The sequence below is a fragment of the Chelonia mydas genome, chromosome 2 (assembly GCF_015237465.2).
Source record: "Chelonia mydas isolate rCheMyd1 chromosome 2, rCheMyd1.pri.v2, whole genome shotgun sequence".
NCBI classification, from domain to species: Eukaryota; Metazoa; Chordata; order Testudines; family Cheloniidae; genus Chelonia; species Chelonia mydas.
In genome coordinates, this window is record NC_057850.1 from 241,588,395 (window position 1) to 241,615,863 (window position 27,469).

At 42.2% G+C, this 27,469-nt stretch overlaps 1 protein-coding gene across 2 annotated transcripts in view; it reads left to right on the plus strand.

Moving 5' to 3' along the window:
* The window catches only part of PTPRN2 (protein tyrosine phosphatase receptor type N2), a 989,298-nt gene that overhangs the window by 363,412 nt on the left and 598,417 nt on the right, over positions 1 to 27,469 (plus strand). For both annotated transcript variants that reach the window (XM_037891071.2, XM_043541551.1), the window contains exons 4-5: positions 11,589 to 11,706; positions 19,357 to 19,522. In XM_037891071.2, the coding sequence (XP_037746999.1) occupies positions 11,589 to 11,706; positions 19,357 to 19,522 (284 nt within the window). The remainder of the gene's footprint in view (positions 1 to 11,588; positions 11,707 to 19,356; positions 19,523 to 27,469) is intronic.

A 27,469-nucleotide genomic window follows, 5' to 3' on the forward strand; every position in this document is an offset into this window, starting at 1 on the left:
GGAAGAATTTTTCCGATAGGCATTTAAAAGTATATGAAGAAAGTTGGAATTTGAGTTGAATTTGCTTGGCTGAATACAACAGGTATATCTACATAATTTGCTAATTACCTAAGCAGCAATACATTTCTGGCCAACTATACTATGTCACAGGTGCTTGTTATAATTCCCGACGATAAGGGACTTCCAAACTCCTTCCTCTAGGAACTAAGGGGATCTTCCAGACAATGTGGCTGATGTGTACTATTGCTGTCTTGAAACAGAAGTGATAAACTAGAACAGGAAAACAGAGCTGTGAAATTTATGGGCATCACAGATGATCATGTGGAAAGTGCCATTCATTTTCAGCATTGTAAAATCATCATCATTGCCCAGAAAACCGCCTACATGGTGGAATAGGCGAATGAAACTGTGGGTAGGGAGGGAAAGGAGAGCTATGATAGGCGGGGAAGGAGCTAGGAAGATGGAGAAAGAGGCGGGATAATTTTAGAGAAAAGGAATGGAGAGTGAAAGGATGACACCTCCTCCACTCTAGAAAGTGAATTGGAGTCTTCCACTGGAGAGTGGCCAGGAGGCCTGCAGTTTTTGTTTGAGCATTTAAGGTATGGATTTCAAGTTGAATTTTTGTGGGATTGGTGGTTCCCCCAGAAAAACTCAGAAAATCAGATAGCAGACCCAAATCAATATTTTTGTAGTTCTTTCAATCTCATGATTTTGGGCTGTGGGAGGATGACATGGTGTTCTTGAACTCTTCGGGTTGGCAGTACTGGTTGCCTATTGAGGTCAAGTGCCTGTGCACATTACCTTAGGTCAGAGGGGCACGTTGGTGGGGATTGGAGGAGGATTAACTATACTTACCAGATCCTGAATTTGCCATATGTTTTTGAAAAGTAGCCTCGATGAAATGTTCAGAGTTAGCAGATGAAAATATTTTCCTATATTTTAAATTTGCTTCCATCAGCTTTGCTGACAGAGAAAGCATGTCTATTTCTGCTCTTGGGAACTGTCTCTTGCATAAGCCAGTGTCTCAATATTCACTTGTGTGTCCAATTTTGTGGCATATGGAGGGATACAAAGAAACATTAAATATTGGAGAATCTTCAAAAAGGAGCCATTGTCTCCTAATTTCATGGAATAGCCTACTCAACCAAACCAAACTTCCCAGAAAATATGGAAGTTGCCATTGAGGCTTAATTCTAAAGATTTGAAAGGTAAAGATTCCTTGCCGCCCACACACCTTTTTGGCGTTACCAGCAGTAAATCAAAATCAGGCACAGGATCATCCTGTAGTCTTTGTAACGCTGGCAGACCACATGCCAGCTCTTGCCAGGCTTTAGGCCTCATCCAAGCACTGACAAATTCATTGCTGGAAAACAGTCTGTTTCACCTGTGCGTTAGCATGGTAAAGATGGGCATTGAAATTATAACAATGTATTTAGTGTTTAGCGTTAATGAAACGTCTGTGAGTTACTGCATGCAATAATCTCACTTATAACATCTTTCTCACATGCTGTACGAGAATATTTAAGTTTTTGCTTTATAACTGTAAAAAAAAAGTTTGCTCTGAAATTGTGAACCCAGTCAGGAGGGATTGTCTCCTGCCCATCAAGAAGGGCTGTCAAAACTAAATGGGGCATTGTGGAACAACACAATACAAAGACTTTGTTAAATGCCCCCTCACACCATGAAGAGGTTATGTGCAAAAGGGCTCATCCCATCAGCTTGAATTCTGGAAGAAGGAAATAAAAATAGCTGAAAAGAACATTTTTCATCTCTTTGGCTATTTGGACTCTCATAGGGCCAGAGCTATGAAACCAAAGTAGAGCCCAGGATCATAGACTCATAGAAGATTAGGGTTGGAAGAGAGCTTAGGAGGTCATCTAGTCCAACCCCCTGCTCAAAGCATGACCAACCCCATCTAAATCATCCCAGCCAGGACTTTGTGAAGCTGGGTCTTAAAAACCTCTAAGGATGGATATTCCACCACCTCCCTAGGTAACCCATTCCAGTGTTTCACCACCCTCCTAGTGAAATAGTTTTTCCTAATATCCAACTTAGACCTCCCCTATTGCAACTTGAGACCATTGCTCCTTGTTCTGTCATCTGCCACCACTGAGAACAGCCTAGCTCCATCCTCTTTGGAACCCCCCTTCAGGTAGTTGAAGGTTGCTATCAAATCTCCCCTTCACTCTTTTCTTCTGCAGACAAAATAAGTCCAGTTCCCTCAGCCTCTCCTCATAAGTCATGTGCCCCTGGCCCCTAATCATTTTCATTGCCCTCCACTGGACTCTCTCTAATTTGTCCACATCCTTTCTGTAGTGGGGGGCCCAAAACTGGACACAATACTCCAGATGTGGCCTCACCAGTGCCGAATAGAGGGGAATAATCGCTTCTCTAGATCTGCTGGCAATGCTCCTACTAATGCAGCCCAATATGCCATTAGCCTTCTTGGCAACAAGGGCACACTGTTGACTCATATACAGCTTTTCATCCACTGCAGAACTGTCGCTTAGCCAGATGGTCCCCAGCCTGTAGTAGTGTATGGGATTCTTCCGTCCTAAGTGCAGGACTCTGCACTTATCCTTGTTGAACCTCATCAGATTTCTTTTGGCTCAATCCTCCAATTTATCTACGTCACTCTGGACCCTATCCCTACCCTCCAGCATATTTACCTCTCCCCCCATTTTAGTGTCATCCGCAAACTTGCTGAGGGTGCAATCCATCCCATCATCCAGATTATTAATGAAGATGTTGAAAAAAATGGGCCCCAGGACTGACTTCTGGGGCACTCCGCTTGATACTGGCTGCCAACTGGGTTAGCCCTAACAGACATTCATAGCTGACAGATTACTACAATTCTCCCACCTTTTAAAACCATAGGCAATAACTCATTTGTGTATATATGTTTGCCTGCTTTAACCTTGTAATAATTCTCATTTATTTTTCCTAGTTAATAAATCTTTAGTTAGTTTACTACAGGATTGGCTACAACTAGGGTGACCAGACGTCCCATTTTTAAAGGGACAATCTCGTATTTAAGCCTTTCTGCAGGTGTCACAACTTTTCCTTAAAAACGGGCAAATTGCCCAGTATTTTCTGTGTCCCCTCCACCCCCCCATTAATACTGGTGGGTCCTGCTCACCAGCAGTGTGTGTTTTTTTTCCCCCCCAGTGGTCAACAATGGGGGTAGGTGTGCAAGGCTGGTGGTGGGACAAAGCTGCAGTGCACGGGGCGTGGCCACTCCCCCTGCTGGTCCGCCAGCGCAGCCCCCACTGCGTGCCAGCTCTCGGCCAGCAGGGCCTCGCCCCGTCCCGTTTCCGGACAGCACTGGCTGCACACTGTGGGCTGCGGTGTTTGGTGAGTGCAGGCAGGGACCAGGCAGTGGCTGGTTATGTGTCGCCTCTGCTTCCCACCCATCAGCCCTTTACATGCTCCCCCTCTCGCTGTCCTCTCCCTGCTTTGCCCCTTCATCCCTCTCCCAAGCCCCGCTGCTCCTCCATATCCTCCCTGGCAGGGTGCATCCCACTCCCAGAGCTGTGCAGAGAACAGCCCCTGGCAGGAGCACTCAGCTCACCAACCCACCTCCTGCCCTGTGGCTGGAAGCAGCTCCCATCCCATCCCTCCTGCACAGTGCCAAAAGGCTGCTGCTGGCCACGTTCTGGTGTGAACCTTGGCAGAAATTGGGAGACGGGAGGGGGCATGTGACCTTGCATGCCCCCGCCCACATGTTGCCTCGGGAAGATGTGGTGCAAGGTACCAGGAGAGGAGGGTCCGTCCCAAGGGCCCGGCCAGGCATGGAGGGTGGAGAGCGCTGGTCAGGGAGGGTCAGGTCGGTCAGTCACCCCCTCCCCCCGTATGGGAGAGGTGTATGGGAGTGTGTGTCATCTCTCCCAGTGTGTGTGGGGGGAAGGTAGGGATGTGTGTGTGTCACCCCTTCCTGTGTGAACCCTAAAGCCTTAAAAAGATAAGAATGTAAATAAAAAGAATCCAACTACACAGTATTTCTTTTTAACAGGAGGCTCAGTCAACTTGATGTTAATTTGAATATTTGTACTGCATAGTTCAGCTTGATTGCCGTAGAACTTGCATAAATACGAGTAATTTTACCAGGTGTCCCATATTCAGCATTGGGAAATATGGTCACCCTAGTTACAACCATTGGTGACAGATAGATCTAAGGTACAAATTGACCTGGGTTAAGTGACTGCTCTCTTGGGTCTGGAAGCAACCTGAATATTTTGTGGTCTTTGGTGTATAGCAGCCTGTGTGGCAAGATAGATTGGAATGCCCAAGAGGACTGTCTGTGACTCCATGGTAAGACTGTTATAGCGATCCAGGAGTTCACATTTGTTCTTGAGTTGGTGACATCTAATTATAGAACATGCACCAAGTTTGGGACCTCTGCCTTGCTTCTTGACATTAGCCTTCATGGTCATCAGCCAATCCAGACAGCATGATGGTCTTAATTATGGAGAGACTACCACTTGTCCATAATAAAACAAAACACACCTCAGATTGGAACGGTGATGTTTTAGCCCCAAAAGCAGAGCTCCCAGTAAAGTCAATTGCCAAAAAGTCTTAATTGAGATGGGAGCAAGACTAGGCACATGATGCCTATTAAAATTGAAGGAGACAGTACTGGGACTTAAAATACCCACAGCAAAATCATTAATAACTTTTTATAACTAGCAGCAGTTTATGTCAAATATAACTGGTGAACAAAATTAGAAGGAGATTTAATTCCGTGGCAAGTGTGAAAGATCAGTAACCAGATGTTTTTAACCTAAAGGGAGACAACAGCAAGGTAGTTTTTAGTGAACTGTAACTCGAAAATACTTTGAAAAATTTGCTTCAAACTTTGTAATAAGTTTGACTTCACAATAAATCTGTTAATTTTCAGGCCAAATTTATATTCCAAGCCCGATATATCAACCCCTTTATAAAATAGGGCTTATAATAATAGCTGCAGCCTTGCCTGTGTGGAGAGGTGGTTGTTGCCTCTTCACAATTATTATTGCCATTAACCTGCCAGTGAGGGTTGTATTGCAAAATTGCTATTAGAAAAAGTCCTTGTTTTCTTTTATTGTAATGGAAAACATCTTTGACTGCATTCATAGGTCGACAATGTGGCACTTGAAAGCATGAATCTTGCTATAGATACAGCAGCCCAGGAAGTAAAATTGCAATTGAGAGCAAACCAGTATTACAGTATGTGAACATCACTGGATATGTCCTTGAGCTCTGCAAATGGAGGCCTGGGATGAGAACAAGTGCTGTTCCTCTAGGATATCTGGAAAGGCAGCCTGCAGAAAGTTATGTCTATATGTTGACCTGTCTGTTGTGAAAATAGGGAAGAAAGCCAATCACGCACAATTCTGCAGACATTCTGGCAGCTAAAGAAGGTTTTAACAATTTGCAACACATAGCATGGGTGCTGAAATCTCTGAGCTCTGCAATGGAGAGTTTCCTGGCTGAAATAAGGTATCAGTTGAAAGAAGCTGAGAGAAAAACTTAAAAACAACGAAGAGTCCTTGTGGCACTTTAGAAATTAACAAATTTATTTGGGCATAAGCTTTCGTGGGTTATAACCCACTTCATCAGATGCATGGAGTGGAAAATACAGTAAGCAGGTATAAATATACAGCACATGAAAAGATGGGAGTTGCCTTACCAAGTGGGGGGTCAGTGCTAACGAGGCCAGTTCAGTTAGAGTGGATGTGGCCCATTCCGAACAGTTGACAAGAAGGGGTGAATATCAACAGAGGGAAAATTACTTTTTGTAGTATTAATGAGGCCAATTCAGTCACTATATGCTGCATCAGGACAAAAAGGAAAATATAATTAAAAAGTGGAAAATAATGTCACAACTGAGAAATAGAATCAAATAAGTAACATGCTCTAGCTTCAACTTTGAGGTTTGCTGGTCTTTATGGATGGCAGGGAGAGAGAAGGATCAGGTGTTAGTTTATAGTTTGCTGCCAATATATAATAATCTCCTGTCACTTTGAATGGACTTGATATGGAAAAATCACTTTGTTGCCAATATATTGATGCAGAACTAATTATTTTGGATTTCAGTTGGCACAAAAGCCAAAGTAATCCCATCACATTATCCACTCAGGTTCATTTGACTTGCTCTCAGACTCTTGGACGTAGCCCTGAGAATTTCACCCTCAGTGTTAGAGAAAAGAATCAGTAGTATGAATGGGCAGATTCAATGGGCCAGATCCTCATCTGGTGTGAATTGGCATAGTTCCATTAACTTAGACTAAACTATGCCGATTTATACCAGCATGTCTTGTCAAGCTTAGACATTATCGTTTTCCTTCATAGGCCAGCACAGCATGACATTAATACAAGAAATAGGCAGATTTTACATTCTGAATGAGAAATGGTTTGGGGATGGAAGGGCAGTAGAGGGATGTATTGAGCTGTGAGTGATCAAATTTTGAAAATGTTAACATTGTTTTTATATTAGCCCAGGAGTGCAGTTAGTGGGCTTGATGCTCAGTGGAGTGGTGTAAATAAGCACAGCTCCACTGAAGTCAATGAAGCTATGCTGATTTACATCAGCTCAGGATGTGGTCCAGTATATTTAGATGGGCACCTAGTTTTACTAGGATAGGAGGCAAAGAACAACAGAGCCATGGAGGTTAGTTACAAAACTGTAAAAATCAGACAAGGAAAATATGGATACTATGAATTGTGATTATATTTTAATAATTCTGTAAATTTGGATGGTAACTAGTGTGAGGGCAATAGCAAATCATGTAAGATAAAAATGAAACTGCAATACAAATGTGAAGACAATTCTGAGTCCATACTCTTAGGGTCAGATTCTGATATTGCCCATGTAGTGTAAATCTCCAGTTCCCAGAGTATTTTCAAAATATAGCACAGCCATTGTTTTTAAGTTCATGTTATTTTTACAATTTTTAAATACTTAAATTGGATACCTTTGGGGCAGTCTGCACAGTCAGGGTTCAGTGCCTAGCACAACAGGAGCCTAGTTGGTGTCTCTGGGTGCTACTGTAATATAAATAATAATAGTAATGATTTGTGTTTAATTCTGCAGTGAAAAGGAAATAGCCAGAGAGATCCTCTGATGGTAATATGGGAAGGACCAGACTGATCTCTGTTATGGGTGGAGGGATAGCTCAGTGGTTTGAGCATTGGCTTGCTAAACCCAGGATTGTGAGTTCAATCCTTGAGGGGGCCATTTAGGGATCTGGGGTGAAAATTGGGGATTGGTCCTGCTTTGAGCAGGGGTTGGACTAGGTGACCTCCTGAGGTCCCTTCCAACCCTGATATTCTATGATTCTAATTCCAGAATTACATTGATGTACCTCATTCACTTTGATATGCAGCTCAAGTTCTGCAGAGCTACTCCAGATTCTCACATCTGTGAGAGATCAGCCTCAGGCTTTCAGTGACTCTGGCTTGTCATTTCTTTTCAACATAAATTTAGATTGTGGAATTTCAATTTTGGAAAAATAGAAGTAAACCCTCTACTGCCTCACCCAGGAAGAGGAAATATGTTTTTCTTCCATGAGGAAAAAGAATATCAGACCTGTGGCTTTCGCCCAAACCTCCCTCCCTCACAATATTACTCAGGAGAGATCTTGCAACAATTAAATCACCTCCCAGGATCATTCTGTCACAAGAGTGCACAATTGGTTTGTATGGTTTTGCATTCTCCAACTGTGGGAATTCACAGTTAGAAAATACACAGCCTAGACAGAGCTCTGGCAGGGACAGTTAATCGGTAACCGGGTGTCCCACAGTACAGTCCCATTTTAGTGACATGGAAGTAATGTGTGTACAACAGCACCACTGTGATCCTGTTCAGCCAGCAGAGTTAAATTGTTATAATTGGGTTGTGAGCCAGGAGCAGCCGCTAGGTGTGGTGTTATAGACAAAGGGGACAGGAAATTGCCATACGGCGTCATACACTGCTTCTCAACATTAATTTTGAATGTAGCTGTCAGGTTGGTATTAGAACTCTTCCATGTGTTATTTTATTGAGCTCAGCATGTGGGAGAGAATTTTTTTTATACTGAAACAAACCTGGAACATGACTGGCATAAGGTTAGCTTTAGACATCACTGCAGTTCCTGAGATAGTTACATTAAAAAAAGAAAAAAGCGCAATATTGACTAATAGGTAAGGAGAGAAGATTTTCCTGAACAAATAAAGATTTAGGTTCCTCACCACTCGCTCGTGCAGCACCCCCATCTGAGTTAGAAAAAAGTGTAGGGATTCAAAAATGGAGATTCTCTTTTTGTTTTTAACCTCCAGACAAGACACCTCTTTTTAGTGCCTCGCTTGTATTCCTTCACACCCCTACTATTTCATACTTGTAATAGTCTGTAATGCATTGTGAAAAAATGCTAGTATAGTGCAATGGAAGGAAGAAAATAATCCTAGATTCCATGACAGACATAACTGTGATGGCTACGAAAAAGTAAGATTACAATTCTTTATTGTCCTGAGGTGGTATTTGCAATGGGGGGCTGATTTTTGACAAGGACTGTGTAGATGAAAGCTTGTTGAAGTGGCTATTAACTATATTGACATATAATCCGTGGATATCAATAGACACATATAGGTGAGTTTTGTGTCTCTTTGCAGGTATTGCAGATGAATCCTGGGCTTTGTTTCTAGAGAAGTGTGTGTGTGGGTATATACTCTATTCCAGTGGTTCTCAGCCCAAGGTATGCAGAGGTCTTCCAGAGGGTACTCAACTCATTTAGATTAGTGTTTCTCAGCCTGGAGGTTGTGACCCGCACAGAGGTCATGGGACAGATTTAGAGGGGTGGCAAGCAGGGCAACTGCCCAGGGCCCCATGCCACAGGGGGCCCTGTTAAGCTAAATTACATGCTTTAGCAGTAAAGTGGGGCTCTGACTTCAGACGAGGCTCACAAGTGAAAAACAGGTTCAAATATCACACTGAAATGTAAGTACAATATTTATATTCAAATCATTTCATAAGTATTTGGTAAAAATGAGAAAGTGAGCAATTTTTCAGTAATAGTGTGCTGTGACACTTTTGTATTTTTATATCTAATTTTGTAAGCAAGTAGTTTTTAAGTGAGGTGAAACTTGGGGTACGCAAGACAAATCAGACTCCTGAAAGGGGTACAGTAGTCTGGAAAGGTTGAGAACCACTGCTCTATTCCATAATCTTAGTTTACAACTAAGAGCTCGATCTTACCGCCTTTGTTCATGCAAGTAGTCTTTACTTACATGAGTAGTCCCTTAGACTTTAATGGGGCTATTTGTGTTGGCTAACAGTGCAGGATGGGTCCTTAATTCTTTTGGAAGCACTTGTTAAAATGTACAAACATTTTCTTAAATGATCTGTTTTATCAGCGTTAATGCCTTTCATATAAATTTATATCTGGCTGATCCATTATGCTGAATATCTACAATCACCTAGACTTGATTTTCTTCTTAGTTTTCCCTTCTAGGTGACTTTGTAAAAACAGTTCTAAGCAATTGTGGAAAAAACTTGAACACATTAGGCACATTAATCCTAAAATAATTTAATAATACCATGTAACAATTACTATAAACCCACGGTGACTCATTCTTTATGTATTCAGCTAAGAATACATTCTCTGAGCAATCTTAGGTTTAAACGTCTGCAAATGGTTTGAATCCTGCCCCTTACAGTTCAGCTTTTGAAAAGGTGGGATTTGCATTTGAAAAGGCTGCAACAGATCTCAAAAAAGTGTTGGACGTTCCCCTCTCCTCCCTCCCCCCCAGCGTTCAAAATCATTTAGAGTAGCTATAAACATCAGAGATGTTTTTAAATAAAGTATTTTCACAGCAAAATTGTGTATAATTTTATTCTGAGGATGGGAGAGGGAGGAGGAAATGGACAATGGATCCATTATGTGCCATATAGTTTTATTTATTTGCTAAAACCCTTATACTACCCCAGTGATTCCAAGGATTTGTTCAACTTTCTATTAAAAAAAAATAAATTTCCAGCTCCAAAGAGGAACTTCACTGACAGGGAAACATTTCCAAACATTGTAACTATGCACTTCTCCACCCCCAATCCAGTTTGTACTTCAACAAGTCCCACATTCAACAAGGTACTTATGCAGAAGCCCAATGCCTAGTCTACACTGGAAAATATTTCCTGTTACCTGTACTGGCCAACCTGTCCTACAACAAGACACATCTTAGACTAGCAAAAAAAGTGCTTTCATCGGTGTAGCTTATACTGGTTTGGTGAGTGAAATAAGCCATACTGACAAAAACACTTCTATGCTGGCTGACATAAGTGCTACAGTAAGGCTTTTGATGATATAGATATGTTGCAAAATTGTCACATACCTAAATGACATTGCTATACCAGCAAATGTTTCTAGCCCTAGCCTAACATGAATAGTCACACAGAAAATGTCTTGGTGAATCCAGGTTATGATGCATTTCAGTTGAGGATCTCAAAGCACTTTACAAACGTTCGTTAAGCCTTACAATATATGTGTGAGGTTGGTAACTGTTTTTCACAGACATCCTGCTGCCAAGTCCAACCCGAAGCACTAGAAAGCACTCCCTCCTTTATGTGGGCAGGTTATACGTGCGAGAGAACATTTATAACAAGACTATTCCTTACAATGATCACAGTACTTGATTAAATGGGTACGTGTAAATTTATTGAGGTTTATGGTTCTGTGTAACTGTGCAAGTCATAAAAGTAGAATATCTCTGCAGTTATGTGATATTTAGTTATTAAATAATTACAGTAATTGCATGGGGTATTTCTACAAACTAAAGTGTTACCATAACATCTAAAATTTACAAATTGGATAACAATTATTCTTGGAGTTGTATCATTATTCCAAGCATAATTACCATGTGATCAGCAGTGCATCTAATTAATGCATAATCACATGGAAGTTACTTTCATAACTAAATTCATCCTTGTTATAAAGCTTTGTCAAACATTTGAGTATAAAGATACCAGAAAATGCCCCCAGATGAGGTCATGAAACCTCACAATAATTGCTTCCACTGTAACAACACTATCCCCTTACCATTCTAAATGGTTGGTTTTACAGGAGGAGGTTACACGGAAAGGGCAATGCACTGTATAAGTTGTGAGGTGCAGAGAAATGAGTAAATCACCTGTGAGAAGTAACTTTCCATTATTTACTACCATTCAGTTTGAAAGCTCTTTCACAATAGTTGAGCTAGAAATAACTCAACTCAACAACTTACCCAAAATAACTCTTTATTATTCAGTAAAGCTGGCTTCTAGCACCTTCGAGACTAGCCGCTAAAATTCTAAAATTCTATTAAGTATAATCTCCTCTTAACCCTCATCACAACACCCACTGTCTTCCTAGAGGAGAACACTCCAACAGGATCAGTATTTCTGTAAGAGTACTTAGAAAGGCCTGATTAATAAAAGTGTCGGCAGGAGAGGGGAACCTGCAGTTCGGCTTCTGGAGTATGCAGAACGAAAAACATTTCAGCAAACAGAGCTTCTATTTATAGTTGTTTGTGTAAAGACAGGTTTTTGTCAAACTTTGCAAGTTGGATTTGTTTTTTATGAGTGTGTCCTTATTTAACAGGTTTTACCTGGCAAGATGATTACATGCAGCATGTTATTGCCCTGGAACTCTCAAACATTCATAAAATCCACCACTGGCGCCCTGATTCATTTTTACCTGATGGATCTGACACACTAAGGTAAGTCTTCCGTAATGTTATGTGTCATAGTGGTGGGTTTACAGGTGTGTAGAAACAGAATGTCCTGAAGACCAAATTCTTATGCAAATCACCAAATACCGTCCACAGGATGAGCAGAAACTAGTGGTGCAACAGGATTTTAAAAAATTGGTAAGGAACAGGGGTGAGAATGAGTGAACACCACAGACACCCTGAATACTAATATGATAGGAAAATGTTGGTGGCAAACATATTTCCCTTATCCTCTCCATTCATTGCATTGGTATCAGAGAGAAATTGGAATAGCCAGACCAGACCAGTGGCCCATCTTATCCAATATCTGGTCTCTGATAGTGGCCAGTACCAGTTGCTTCAGGGGGAGGAATAGGAAATTTTATATCAGACAGTTATAAAATAACCAGCCCATAGGAGAGCTTTCTTCTGGAGTGAGCTCATGAAAACAAATTGTTGCTTGTGCGTGAAACTGTATAGAAGTTTCAGTTGAGTTAGTCTCGAATAACATGAAAAATAGCAGTTTTTAAAATCATAATGACAGTGCACTTCAGTGGTCCAATAACGTGGAAATTTAACTTAATACATTGGCGTATAAGCATATTCTGAATAAGATATTGAACTATAATACATTTAATGTCTAATAAGAACTAAAGGAGGCCTGTACATGTTAAATAAAATTGCTCTCCCTACTTATATTAACTAGCTATTGTTTCTCAACGGCTTACCATGCATTGTAATGTCAGTAATTATTTTGAATTATTAAGGAGGAATTTTGATTTTCTTTTGAAATAAGTATTGATGTGCTGATCCTACAAACTCTTACATGAGTAAATCAATATAAGCCAGATTTTCAAAAGAGCCAGGTTTTAGGTGCTCAGCATTCACTATTGGAAACTCGTTTTCAAAATGGCCCAGTTCTTACCTAAGCACCTAAAGAAGGGCCAGATTTTTAAAAGGTGCTAAGTACTCAGCAACCACTGATGTGACATTTATGACCGGATTTTCAGATTTATTATTATTTATTGTTTATATGATCATAGCACCTAGGAGCCCCAGTCTCCTAGGTGCTATGATCATATAAAGTTTTTACATAAGTGCACTCAAAAACAAAACAATGTAAAACTTTAGAGCCTACAAGTACACTCAGTCCTACTTCTTGTTCAGCCAATTGCTAAGACAAACAAGTTTGTTTACATTTATGGGAGATAAGGCAGCCTGCTTCTTATTTACAATGTCACCTGAAAGTGAGAACAGGCGTTCACATGGCACTGTTGTATCCGGTGTTGCAAGGTATTTACATGCCAGCTATGCTAAATATAAGTATGCCGCTTCATGCTTTGATCACCATTCCAAAGGACATGCTTCCATGCTGATGACGCTTGTTAAAAATGCATTAATTAAATTTCTGACTGAACTGCTTGGTGGAGAATTGTATGTCTCCAGTTCTGTGGTTTTACCCACATTCTGCTATATATTTTGTGTTATGGCAGTCTCGGATGACGACCCAGCATATGTTGTTCGATTTAAGAACACTTTCACCGCAGATTTGACAAAATGCAAAGAAGGTGGCAATATGGGATTTCTGAAGATAGCTACAGCACTGGACCCAAGGTTTAAGAATCTGAAGTGTCTTCCAAAATCTGAGAGCGATGAGGTGTGGAACACGCTGTCAGAAGTCTGAAAAGAGCAATACTCCGATGTAGAAACTACAGAACCTAAACCACCAAAAAAGAAAATCAACCGTCAGTTGGTGGCATCTGACTCAGATGATGAAAATTAACATGCGTCAGTCCACGTTACTTTGGATCATTATCAAGCAGAATCCGTCATCAGCATGGACGCATGTCCTCTGGAAATTGTCAAAAAGTACAATTAGTGCTATATTTAACACAATTTGAGACAATTCCCATCTCCTTAAGAAAAAGAGAAATTTGTTTTCATTGTCAGAGTGAGTGTTAATACAACTGCCACAGGCCGGAGTTTGTAACGGCTAATCTAAATTCTGTTTTCGGATATGTGTGGGCAGTTCCCAGTGACTTCACTGGGACTTCAGAGGGCAGAATTTGGTCTTGCATTTCTGTTTTCATTCCCTTTCTTCTTAAAGTAAATTAAGAAAGGAGAAGAGTGATGTTCGAGATTAACTAAAGGATGAGAGGAACATTTGGAATTGATAGATCATTGGGATGGCTTCTGTGATGAGAGCCTCTTCAGATTAGTTGGTTCTCACTGAAGCACAAGTTGTACTAACTTACTAGGTTCCAAACTGGTAGAAATTTTAGACTGGCTTTCAGTTAGATAGAAAAGGAGGAGTGGTGTGTGTGCACTTGCATGCACAGGTGTAGTTTAACTCAGATAATCTAACCTGGACATCCAATCTGCATAACAAGGCAGAATGTAGAGTTCTGGAACAAAAGAAGGGTATTTTGATGTACCAGAATGTTTACACAGGGATACAAGTAGTGTAGAAAACTAGCAAGAACTACATAGTAGTGCCGCCATAGTCCTCTCTGCAGAAATTGCCTGAGTCCCCCAGAATCAGCGTATCTCATTTGACACCAGTGGTGAAAGTACACAGCCCTTTTGTTGAGTAAAAGCAGCACAAAGCTGCTCTAAACTCTGTAGGTTTGGCCAGTGGAGGATTCCCTGATGCGAGAACTGAAGAAGTCAGCCATAAAGTTGCCTTCTACTGTCTCCCTTGCAAGCTCTGGTGTAACTGGTGTTCTGGGATTGGGGAGCATACTGGGGCTGCAACTCACAGCACTGCAGAAATTCCAGGCAATGCTGGGACTTACTGGAAGTTTGGGACAGGTTGCCATTTCCTATGCAGGCCTCCAGAGCTCTGTAAATTATTCCGTGGTTTGCAGAGCAACTCAGGATTAGGAGGATTCAGAGTGTATCAAAGCAACCATAACCTTTCTTGCCCCCAGACTGAGAGTTCTGTCTGCACCTATTAGAATCTCACATGCCTGACCTGTTTGGTCAAAGACTCTGTACTTGTGCGTTGGCTCTGGGCCTTCTCCCCTAGTTTCTTGGAAATGTGGCTGTAGTGAAATGATGCTGCCAAGTTCAGCCATCTGCTGAGGGTTTGTATAATTGGGACAGCTGCCTCCCGTGTGGCTCCTCCTGGCATTGGATCACACTACAGGCAGCCTGCCTCAGTTTCCTCTCTTGGACTGTTCCAATAAAACTGCCTTTCATGCTTTTTATTTGTCAAAAATACCCCTCCTTGATGACTAAGTTTATTACTATAAACTAAACTGCAAATAAAACTCAAAATACCAAAATAAAGTCCATTCCTAACTCCACAGAAGCCCTAAATCTTGCTCCTCCCAGACCTTCCTGCTTGGGGCAACTCTCCGGATCTCAAGGTTTTCTCTGCAGAAGCCTTTTCTCACTCTCTGCATAATCTTCCTGAGCTTCCCCCTTCATTGCAGCCACCTTTTGCCCCTTAGAGGGAATTACCTGATTTAATGCATTCAGCGCAGGTATGCCTTATTCTGTAATCAAGCTTGGTTAGTCTAGGGTTACCATAAATTTTCCTAGATATTTCCTTTTTTTTTGATCCTCTGTCTGAGCAGATATTTCAAACAAGAGGAAATGTCTGGGATTTTTTGTGGAGCAGACATTACAGCTCAAAAAGAGCTGGCTGCACGTCCTGATTGGTCCCTCCACTGCTGCCGCAGCCGCAAATCCCACCCACCCAGGCCCTGGCTCCCTGTCCTGGGGAGGGGGAGAGGCAGGGAGGTACTGGCAGATGGCAGGTGCTACATCCCGGGTCTGTGCCAGCCACCCTACCACCATGATGGAGTGACACTGCCCCCCACCTCGAGAGTAAGGCTGCAGTACCCTCACCAGTGTCCTCTTTTTGGGAATCTTGAAGATGGTAACCCTAGTAGTCCCAGCCCTTAAGGGGCAAACCACCCTGTTATAGCATCTCATAAGAGTTATGTGGCCTGAGTCTGAAGTCACACCAGTATAGCTCCGTCAACTATGGTGGAATTACTTCAGACTTTCACCACTCTGAGATCAGAATTAAGGCAGGACACTTGATTTTTAGATATAAACATGACAGGCTGAAGCTTTGTGTGAGGGATCACTGGTCACAAACCTAGGCCCATATGTCCACAGGAAGTGCCCAGATTGTGACCGCCACCGAACAGCTCTCTAAGAACTCTGGCCCACTAAAGGCTCCGCCCATGAAGCTGCTGACTGGAGTGAACATCCAGCCCCACTGATTGGCCCAGACATACTACTTACGCCAGAAGGAGGCACAGGATGTTGTCTGAGCAATGGCATGAACTTCTGATCTATTGCTGTACTGGACCCTAACTCTGGTTTGACCCTGGCACTGTTCCTGACTCCACTTTGACCCTTGATATTGGTGTCTGACTCTGACTTGACCCCTTTCAGAGTAACAGCCGTGTTAGTCTGTATTCGCAAAAAGAAAAGGAGTACTTGTGGCACCTTAGAGACTAACCAATTTATTTGAGCATAAGCTTTCGTGAGCGCTTATGCTCAGATAAATTGGTTAGTCTCTAAGACGCCACAAGTACTCCTTTTCTTTTTGACTTGACCCCGGTGCTGTTCCCTGGTTCCTTACTCCAGTGCTGACCCATAGTATAACTCCTGACACTGATTGTGGCTCAACCTTTGGCGTAACTCCTGACCTCAACTCTGGCCCTGACTTCGGTGTGACCTTGACTCCAACTCTGGCTTTGGTTCCTGACTTCTGACCCTGGCTCTGACCACTAGGCCTGACCACCCATTCCCTGGTCTCTACGCTCTGTTAATGAATAAATAAAACTCAGCATGGTGGTACTCTTCCAAGCTCTGCCTTCAAAATATACTCTACCTGTGTGAGTCCATAAAATGAGGGCTGATCTACACTGAAAACTACATTGGCCTAGCTGTGTCTTTCAGGTGAGTGAAAAAGCCACACCCCTGAGAGACATAGCTATGCCAATCTAACCCCAGTATAGACAGTGCTAGGTCGATAGAAGAATTCTTTCATTGACCTAGTTACCATCTCTCAGGGGTGTGGATTACTACAGGTGCAGGAGAACCCCTCCTGTTGCTATTGTGTGTGTCTACACGGAAGTGCGGCTGCAGCTGTGCCACAGGAGCAATTTACATGTAGACATGCCCATATGTAAGCGGGGGAATGGTCCTGCTATTGCAGGGAACTTTCCTGGCTTACACACTACCCTGGTGAAATGGGCTGGTGAAAGGATCTGAGTCCTCACTCCCACTTCCTTTACCCAGAGGCCCGCCTGACCTCAAGGGCTCCCCTTCCACTCTCCTGTGTGGCAGAGTCCTTGTAACTCCAACAAGGCTGGGCCCAGGATTCCTGGGGGCTCGACCCCCAACCTTGTTGTGATCACTTAGGGCAGAGGCTAGGGTGTCCCCACTTCGGGGTGCTCTCTCTCCACTGGACACTTCCCTGAACTACTGATCATTACACGCAATTCAAAGCAAACACAATTTATTAAACAGCAATCAATTTTTTTTAAAAAAGGAAGAAATGAGAAAGGTTAAAGGAAAACACATAACCCCACTCTGTGGCATGGGGACATCATGGGTAGCATCTCTGGAATGTCAGGGCAGTTCACAGTCTGTTCCTCACAGTCCCAGGCCTCCTCCTCAGGCCTTGGCAGTACTGCAGGGATGCTGCGGCTCGGACACTTGCTCTGGCGGTGGCCACACGCTCTCAGACTTCTAAGTGGCAGGATCCTTCTTCCCAGCATTGCCCCCACCCCATCAGGGTTACGATCTCCCTCCAAGTCTGGCCTGCAAGGCCTCTTGGCTGGGGTGTCTGCCTGCGCAGGGCCCACTGCCGAGGGTCCCCTTCGCTCTCCCCAGCTGCTCACCGCACCCGGCTCTGGACTGCTCCAGCTCCACTCTGCCTCAGCTCCGGCTCCACCAGTCTGTCTCAGCATTGCTGCTGCTGCTACTCTGCCTCCGGCTCCCTGGATTGCTTCTCTCGCCCCTCTGGCTCTGGTTGCTGCAGCTCTGCTCCCTGCACAGGGCTGCTCTCTGGGCTGCTTCTGTAACTCTGCTCCTAGCACTGATCTGTTTCCTGGGCCGCTTTTCTGGCTCCTGTGGCTGGCATGGCTCTGCTCCCCAGCTCAGCTTCGGCCCCTGCTCTCTCCTTAGCTCGACCTCACTCTGTCTGACACAGGTTACATGGAGGAGGATGGAGGATGGGACACCCCTGGCCTCCTGACTCCCTGATTAGCCTGCCCATCCTGTCAATCAGGCTGACCTGGAGCATTGGCGTCTCTCCATTGTTCCTGGGGACTGTCAGTCTCAGGGTTCTGATTTCCCATCAACCCTTTCTTTTGGTACTGGGAGCTAGCCAACCAAAACACCCCCACTGAGTTTTAGTAAGGGGACAAGAGTCCCCTTACACATAGATACTGCTCACAGTAGACTGCAGCAGTGCGGGAACTAGGAGTGCTGGGGGTGCTGCCACACTCCCTGGCTTGAAGTAGTAGTAACAAACACCAAATACATGGTTTCCATCATCAGCACCCCCACTATAAAAATTGTTCCAGCACCCCTGGACTGCAGATGTTCGAAATAAAATCATGCGTGCAGTCTGAATGCAACTGGGCGCCTTTGACTTGACTCTTTGATTGGGAAGGAGATGGTGGAATGTACCAAATGCCACTTGTAAACATCAAAATTAGATGTCGCCCACAGAAATGCATATCTGGGAATCTCTGTCTCTTTCCTTACATGAGGAATGAAATAGTTAACAACGCTGACGTTTAAATTATCATCATTAGGCACTCAAGGTAACATCTCAATGAGATGGATGAGTGGATTTGTTCACACCTCAGAGCTGTTATTCCAGATTTTCGGCAGACTCACAGACACCTCTAGAGCAGTTATACTTGGTCAGATTTGAGGGTTTTATGTTGGTTTTTTTGGCAGATGTATGAGTTGGAGACTTAAGGGGAAAAAAAAAGAATATGAAGAACATGAGAACTGATTCAGAGATGTACAGATATACCGTACCATTGCTGCTGGCTCAATCTGAGCTCAGAGTCAAGCTAAATATATTTTGTAAAAATAGGTAACCTGTATATCACATAAGAATCTGGGTCACAGATGCAGATCAGAAGAAACTCTCATTCCATCCCATCACCTCATTTAAGCCCTACTGATTGCATGTCCTTTGCCAATGGCATCTGGGGATTTTGCAAGTTAGGTGTGGGACCAACTATTGGCCTAAAAAGAAATGGATTCTGATTGTAGGTTTAATAACTTCTTTGAAGTTCTGTTGTAAGCACAGCTGTGTATCTCTTTAGGGTGAACTGTAATATTGCCTCTTATATTTACAAATATTTTTCCCCCTTTGGACAAAACTTTGTCCTGATTCAGGCTTTGTAGCTGATTTGCTATTAGATCATTAATTATAATCATTATTTTTATTACCTTACCAGTGGATTTATGTTTTCTTTTTGCTGAAATATAGAAATTTCCCACATGTTCTAGTGTCATGTTTAAAACTCTTTAGGTATTTTTTGTTAAGAACCATCACATAGAGCTGACTCCTGTAGCTTCAAATATAAAATGTAGTGATTTTTTTTTCTGAGTTCAGTGTATATCATTTATGCCGGTAACACTCTTTTCCTTGGTTTTGATGTGCAGGACTTCAAAGCGGAGTGCTGCTGATAATGAAAGGAATTATGAGCTGGAAAAGGATGTGGACTTGGCCAAGTCTCTTCAGCAATATCTGGCATACCTAGGTATACTCTCGCAACCTGCAGCTCCAAATTTATATCCAAGGATGAAGAACGACAAAGCTTCTGTCAAGGTTATATCTTTAGATGCTTTCTACATTTAATATTAATTCCTTCCTTCTCCTCTGCCCTCTCCCTTTACACCCTGCTACCAGCGTTTGTTGTTTGAGTTAAGACACATAGGAAACTGAATAAAAGCAGTCCCCCCAAAAAGGTGAACTGGTTAAGAACCTACCTCTTATGTTCTGTATTGTTACAGGGTCTGCTTCCTGCATATGCCTCAACTAAAATGCATTGTAAAATCTAATGTAATAAACTCTCAGTAGATAGATAAAAGCTGATGTATTTGTCCACGGTCAAGAGACATGCTCAAATTTTTAAAAACTGTGTCTTTAACAAGTTCATGGAATGCAATATGGTATTTTGAAGAAACTGGCAGATATTCTTGACCTCTTGGGTAATGTTTTGGCACCCTGTAATGTCTTAATGTGTTGGCTGTTTGCATGAATGCAACCTGGAGGCAGCAGGTGCACCTAAAAAGATTCTTATGGGTTAGAGAGTCAGGCATGGAAGACAGATTTTACAGATGATATGCTTGGTATCTAAACTAAACTGCCACAGCTGACAAACCTCTTTCCCCCGCTTGCTGCCTTAAGAGCTAATGACTCATATACATAGAACTAGCAAGACCATCTACAGTAGCATTTTCTGGTGATTCCCAGCAGTGGTACAGGTTGTATCTGACATTTTATTTAACTGTCACATGTCTGAAATATTCTGGAGAGACAAGGTGGGCGAGGTTATGAATTTATGCTCCTACCACCCCAAACTGGAACCCATATGGGATATCATTAAACAGTTACAACCCATATACAATGGGGACCACATTCTGAAAGAAATCTTTTCTGAATCCCCTTTTCTGGCCTTCAGCCAACCCCTCAAGCTCATCAGAAGCAAGCTCCCCGAAGACTAGGACACACCAGCTCAGAGTGGCACCAGAACAACAAATGCAAAATTCCTAGTCATATCTCCACTGCTGTGATGCTCAGCACCCTCCCCAATACACCTTCAGGATTCATGTGTCCTCTACATACTTATCACAGCACGTAGTATGCCCCATTAACAACTATATGAGTGAAACTAGACAATGACTATGCTCTTGAATGAACTTTCGCAGTGGACTCACACAAATGATAAAAGACAAAAACATCATACCACCTGTGGATGAACACTTTTCACAAAGTGAATCACTCTATATCTGACCTCTGTGTTCTCATCTTCAAAGGAAACCTGCACAACACCTTCAAAAGACAAGCCTGGGAGCTTAAATTCATAACTTTGCACAAGATTCTAAAAATCATGGGCTGAATAGAGACACTGGATTTATGGTGTCTTACAACAGTCTATAACCCACTTAGCCCCCCTCCCCTGCCTTCCCATCCCCTTCTTTTCCCCACTATGACTAGAGGGGTGTTAACACCTTGAATGGTCCCTGGAAATATCTTATGCTAAAAAATCCACCTCGTAGCTGTGACACAGACTACATTTCCCAGAAATGAAGAAGAGCTCAGTGTAAGCTCAACGGCTTGTCTCTCTCACTAACAGAAGTTGGTCCAATAACACATCACTCACCTTGTCTCTTTAATGTCCTAATAATACGGCTACCACAAAATAGAAGTATTATGGTCCGAAATCAGAAATATCTCAAATGTCATGGACTGGAGTAAACAGCAGTAAGTTAGAATTTATGTGATATGACAACAGGTACTTATTTAGGATAAGAGAAACTTTTAGGCAGCAGCAAATTAGGTATGGGAACTAATGAATGGGCCCACTCCCGTTGGTGCCTGAGCTCAGCTTTTTGAGTGTCCGGTTTTGATTCTGAGGACATTGAGTGAGGTTGTCATTCTTTGAAGCCTCTATCTTTCAGGGAAGTGTAAATTTGCCCAAAAGATATTTCAGTAGGTGCTGTCATGCAAATTCATAAATAATCCATATGTCTGAGATCTTCTGTAGGGAAGCCTGCCGTGATAACACCACCCACCAACATTATTGAGTGTTGCCATGGAGATAGGTACTTAGAAACCTGAGGGAGTGAGATAAAGAGCAGAAAATCTGGAAATGAAGCACATATAGAAACAAACTGTGGGATTCTTTCCACTGAGGAGCATTTTAAAACAACTGATCGTGACTCAGACTGCGTTATCTGTAATACAAAATAGAAGTAAAAAACAGACAGCAAATAATGTCTCAAAAGCTAATTATCCCTTTTACAGTCTCTTGGAGACCTTTCTCACCTCTAAAATTCAAAGGCAGTTGCTGATCTTTCAACAAGTAATAAGTGAAACGTTCCATATTTATACAATGTGTTCCTGTGTAAAAGGAGTAGTATTTAAATAAAATACAAGCTAGCGTGTTTAAGAATCTGCTAGACAGCTGACAAGCAATGTTAACTTCATGGTTTGAAAAGGAAAATAACTTTAAGAACTGCATTTAAGAGTCAAACCACTTACCAAATTGAAAACAGATACAGATTTTGCTCAATTTTGATTGCATACCACAATGGAAACTGCACATCTTCATAATTTTCTCCAAATATTGATGAATTCTGAGCAGACATTAAATAATTGTATTCCTCTTTTCATCTTCTGTACTTTCTTTATTAAAAATGCAGGAAGACTAGAAGTTCTATATGCTACTTTCCCTTAGAATTGCCACCTTTATTGCTAAATATAGGCTTCTCTCTGGCTTCTTCTTTCTGCCCCTTCCATCAAAACATGTCCTTTCCAGGTGCCAGTTGGATCCCAAAAAGCTATTTATTGTCTTCTGCCATCCCATCCTGCCTGTAGTGTTGGCAGAGAGCACTACACTATGCCTGGCTACTTTGGCACTATCTCCCTCTCCTGGCTATGGGGAGGTGTGGGTGAAGTTTGTAGGAACAGCATGTAGAATTATAAAACAAATGCTAACAGTAGGCCAAATAAGATAATCTATAATTGCTTTCATGAATGTGAAAAGCTAGTCTAAGAGACAGTTCCGAATATATTCTGATTTGCCCTAATAGCGTTCTGAAATTTAAAAAGATGAGTGCCTAAAATAGGCTCCTAAATTCTTATTTAGAGGATTTACAGTATGAAGCTAAACTTTAGGAACCCAATTTTGAAAATCTTGATCTGTAGTTTTCCTTCCATCTCCCAAATATATTTATATTAACCAGAATAAAGTGGTTGATTTGCATATTCATCAGGTTGCAGCTCAGCAATTGTGTATGACATCATTCTAAAATGCACATATAAGTAAATATCAGTGAGCTTGAGGTTTACCTCACACACCACAGCAGCAGTAATAACCATCTTGAGGCTTAAGTCGTGGGACACAACAAACTTTATCTGTAGTTTACTGTCAGTTACAGAAGCCCCAGTGATTCTGATGCTTGGAGCAGTTTGAGTTCCTGGTGTCATGCCTTTTTTTTTATTAGCATTGTTTTAGACATTATCCATTGCAAGCTCAATAGGTGTATTTTAACATTTGATAATCACCTCACCAGCGAGTAAACCGAAAGTCATTCACAAGGCTTGGGGAGTTTCTTTCCCAGAGCTTACAGCTCTAAAGAACATTTTGCTGTAATTCTGTTGGAAAAATTTATTCAGGAAATGAGCACTTGGTGGCATTTGTCCCTTAGACATTAGCTGGCATTTTATTCACCGAGGCCTAATGAGGGCTTTACCTTCTCACAAACTTCTGCAGTGTCAATATTTGTGAATCCTTTCAATCAAATACTAGACTTAATTCACTCACTCACTCTCTGAAAAGGCATGGCTTTTAGGTAGCTGAAAATACAGAATCACAGAGGCTTCAAATTACAGATTTTCCACCTAAATTGGAGCCAGTTTCTTCCTGTCAGAGAAAACTGGACTTATTTACATCCTGCCTCTGCTGAAACCTAGGCAGGTGATTCATTTTGTTGGATTAGAATGTCCAAGACATATTTGATACTGAAGAAATTTTGGTATTAAAGGAGGACATGTTTTGCTGTTCACAGTAGCCATGCTGGTATATTGTGGATGGTATTATAATAATCCTATAGCTGGGTCTCCTGGAAAGCCTCGGAATGAAATCTTCAACAAATATGACTGGGAAGAAGGAGCAAAGGCTACTGTGGCAAGGAGAGAAGCAGAAAAGTGGCAGACTACGGAGGCAAAGGACCTCTAAGGAAAGAAAGGAAGAGAGGGGCATCTGCAGGTTCATGCCACTCTGTTGAGTGGGTGGAAAGTGGAGACAGTTGTGTCTCAATTTGCCATGCGGGGGTGGCTCTTTTATGCCTTTGTGCAGTCATGGGAGCACTTTTTGTAAGCTTCTGATACTAGAGAGATGGGGGCTATATATATATATATATATATAAAACTGGTGGGTAGATGTTTGCCTTAAAGAGATAGATGTACTGGAAAAGCTAGTCTAAGAGACAGTTGTGAAAAAAAGGAAAAACTGTGCCCACATATCTATTCAGGGGACACCATCACAGGGCCTAATAACATCAGCCACACTATCAGAGGCTCGTTCACCTGCACATCCACCAATGTGATATGTGCCATCATGTGCCAGCAATGCCCCTCTGCCATGTACATTGGTCAAACTGGACAGTCTCTACGTAAAAGAATAAATGGACACAAATCAGATGTCAAGAATTATAACATTCATAAACCAGTTGGAGAACACTTCAATCTCTCTGGTCACGCGATTACAGACATGAAAGTTGTGATATTACAACAAAAAAACTTCAAATCCAGACTCCAGGGAGAGACTGTTGAATTGGAATTCATTTGCAAATTGGATACAATTAACTTAGGCTTGAATAGAGACTGGGAGTGGCTAAGTCATTATGCAAGGTAACCTATTTCCCCTTGTTTTTTCCTACACCCCCCCCCCCCCCAGACGTTCTTGTTAAACCCTGGATTTGTGCTGGAAATGGCCCACCTTGATTATCATACACATTGTAAGGAGAGTGGTCACTTTAGATAAGCTATTACCAGCAGGAGAGTGGGTTTGTGTGTGTGGGGGGGGTGAGAAAACCTGGATTTGTGCTGGAAATGGCCCACCTTGATTATCATACGCATTGTAAGGAGAGTGATCACTTTAGATAAGCTATTACCAGCAGGAGAGTGGGGTGGGAGGAGGTATTTTTTCATGCTTTGTGTGTATATAAAAAGATCTTCTACACTTTCCACAGTATGCATCCGATGAAGTGAGCTGTAGCTCACGAAAGCTTATGCTCAAATAAACTGGTTAGTCTCTAAGGTGCCACAAGTACTCCTTTTCTTTTTGGAAAAAGATGCTCTGTTTTCCATTTGGGGATGAGATAAAAGGCTGTCACCTGCTGTTGAGCACTTGTGCTGTATGTGCTTGCTGGGTCTGTGAGGCTCTCCTGTTGTTTCTCCTTGGGATGGTAGGGGATACGAGTGGGAAAAGTTGGTTCTTTAGTCCCATTCGGGTATATGAGAGTTAGAGGGACCCTTCGCTGCTCCTTTAGTTCCTTGTTGGGGGCAGGAAATCCCTACTTTTCCTTTAGCCCCCTGGAGAATGGAATGAGAGGGAGGTTCCATTTCTCTTGCCCTGAAAGGAGCTGCTCTGGTCAGAGTATGGTGATGGAATAATTATGGGCTACTCCTGCAGTAGCACTGCCTGTTGGTGCTGCTCTCCACTGGAATGTTTTTTGATACTAGAAATATTAGGCCCTAATTTTGGTCTGTAAATAAAACTAACATCTATTCTAAGTTTAAAGGAGAATGTTTAGCATATCAGGATCCTTGTTTATGCCTGTCAAACCGATAAGAAAATTATAGAACTGAGCAGAAGCTACAGGGGAAGGGGAATGGATTGGATCAACTGTCATTAGATGCTGGCAAGGGGAGTGGGTGCAACTGTGAACTATTGATGGGAGCTCATTTTGCTAGGGCCCTACCGTCAATAAAACATTAACCCCGCCCCTTGACCCCATAAGGCCTGCCCACCGGTCACCGGAAGTCCCACCCCGTGGGGTATTACTTCTGGGGTCAAGGCGGACACATGACCGGAAGCAAGGTGTGTCATGTGACGTCTCTAAGAACTCCTCCCACTGTCCTCTACCAGTTGGGATGGGTTTTGCCCTGATAGGAATGCCCCGAGAGAAGATTTGACCAATCAGGGGGAGTTCCAGGACGGGGTGACCTGTCTGGAAGTGGTCCATGTGACCCCTCTAAGAACTCCTCCCACCACCTTCTACCAGTCACGATGGGTTTCAGCTGCAGAGGACCGCCCCGAGAAGAGATGCCCAGTCCACCTTCCAGAAGCTTCCTAAATTGAAAACCAATTGCTGGATGCTTCTATGAAACATCTAGTACTAATATCCCGGTCTTAGAAAATTTGAGTGCTCAAATAAACAGTCTAAAATATACTTTGAACTTATTCTTCTGAACAGCATTAATACTGATAGGATAATAAAAGAGATCATGGGGCATGCAATCACTACTCATTTTAAATCCAGAGCATTAACTCAAAAGAGCAGAGCCCTAATTGATGTAATATGGATCACTGTGTCAGAGTCAGAATAGTCAGATACTGGTTTTGGTATCCAGCTATCTCTTGGTGTGCTGTTGTATATGACTGTTGCAAAATCAAAAACCCTTATGCAACATGAACTTTAAGTTCTGCTTTTAGCCGTCTGAGTATAAATGAGTAATTTGTAATGTAACCTCTATATAAAATAAATTCTTTAGTGAAAATATAAGGATGCAAATTACAGAGGATCTCTCCAAGGCTATATAGATTGTCTGTCAGTCTAAGATAAGTATGTGGCCCCCTTTATGGGTATCTGAATGTTTATAGAATTTATCGTCACAACGCTCTTATGAGGTAGGGAAGTGTTATTATCCCCATTTTACAGAGAGAGTAATTGACTTGGCCCAAGTCATACAAGAAATCTGAGATGGATAAGGGACTTTAACCCAGGTCTCAAGTCCTAGGTAAGCACCCTAGCCACAGGACCCTCTTTTTGTCTGCTGTTTTCACTTTTGCTTTAAGAAGGGGCAAATTCTGTAGGGGAGAATTGTACTTCAGCTACAGACCTGAGTATTTTCACTTCTATCTGACTATGGATATAACCCAAGTAGTTAGAGATGTAAATATTGAGTTTTAGCACAGAAATGGGGTACAGAAAGCAAGGGGCCAATTGGTGCATTTTTGAATATTTTACCCTATATTACTGAACATTATCTACTAAGGAAAAGAAATCTCTATCTACTGAGAATAAGAATCTGTGGTTTCATTTAGGAAATTTCACAGCTCATCCATTTGTAAAATAGGCATGATAATTTACCCTACCATATCCTTACAGAAAAATTGTTTAAACACCATTCTTAGAAATCTTACACTTCCATAACAGACTTACGACATGTGAGCAAACTGTTCTCAGGGAAGAGAACTGGTAAATCCTAATAAACCCATCAGCACTGATTACCTTGATGCACAACTCCTATAGGAATTATTTAAGCTCAGTACCAATGTGGACACAAGAACAAATGGATATAAACTGGTCATTGGGAAGTTTAGACTTGAAATTAGACAAAGGTTTCTAACCATCAGAGGAGTGAAGTTTTGGAATAGCCTTCCAAGAGAAGCAGTGGGGGCAAAAGATATATCTGGCTTTAAGATTAAACTTGATAAGTTTATGGAGGAGATGGTATGATGGGATAACATGATTTTGGTAATTAATTGATCTTTAAATATTCATGGTAAATAGGCCTAATGGCCTGTGATGGGATGTTAGATGGGGTGGGCTCTGAGTTACTACAGAAAATTCTTTCCTGGGTATCTGGCTGGTGAATCTTGCCCATGTGCTCAGGGTTTAGCTGATCGCCATATTTGGGGTCAGGAAGGAATTTTCCTCCAGGGCAGATTGGAAGAGGCCCTGGAGGTTTTTCACCTTCCTCTGTAGCATGGGGCACGGGTCACTTGCTGGAGGATTCTCTGCTCCTTAAAGTCTTTAA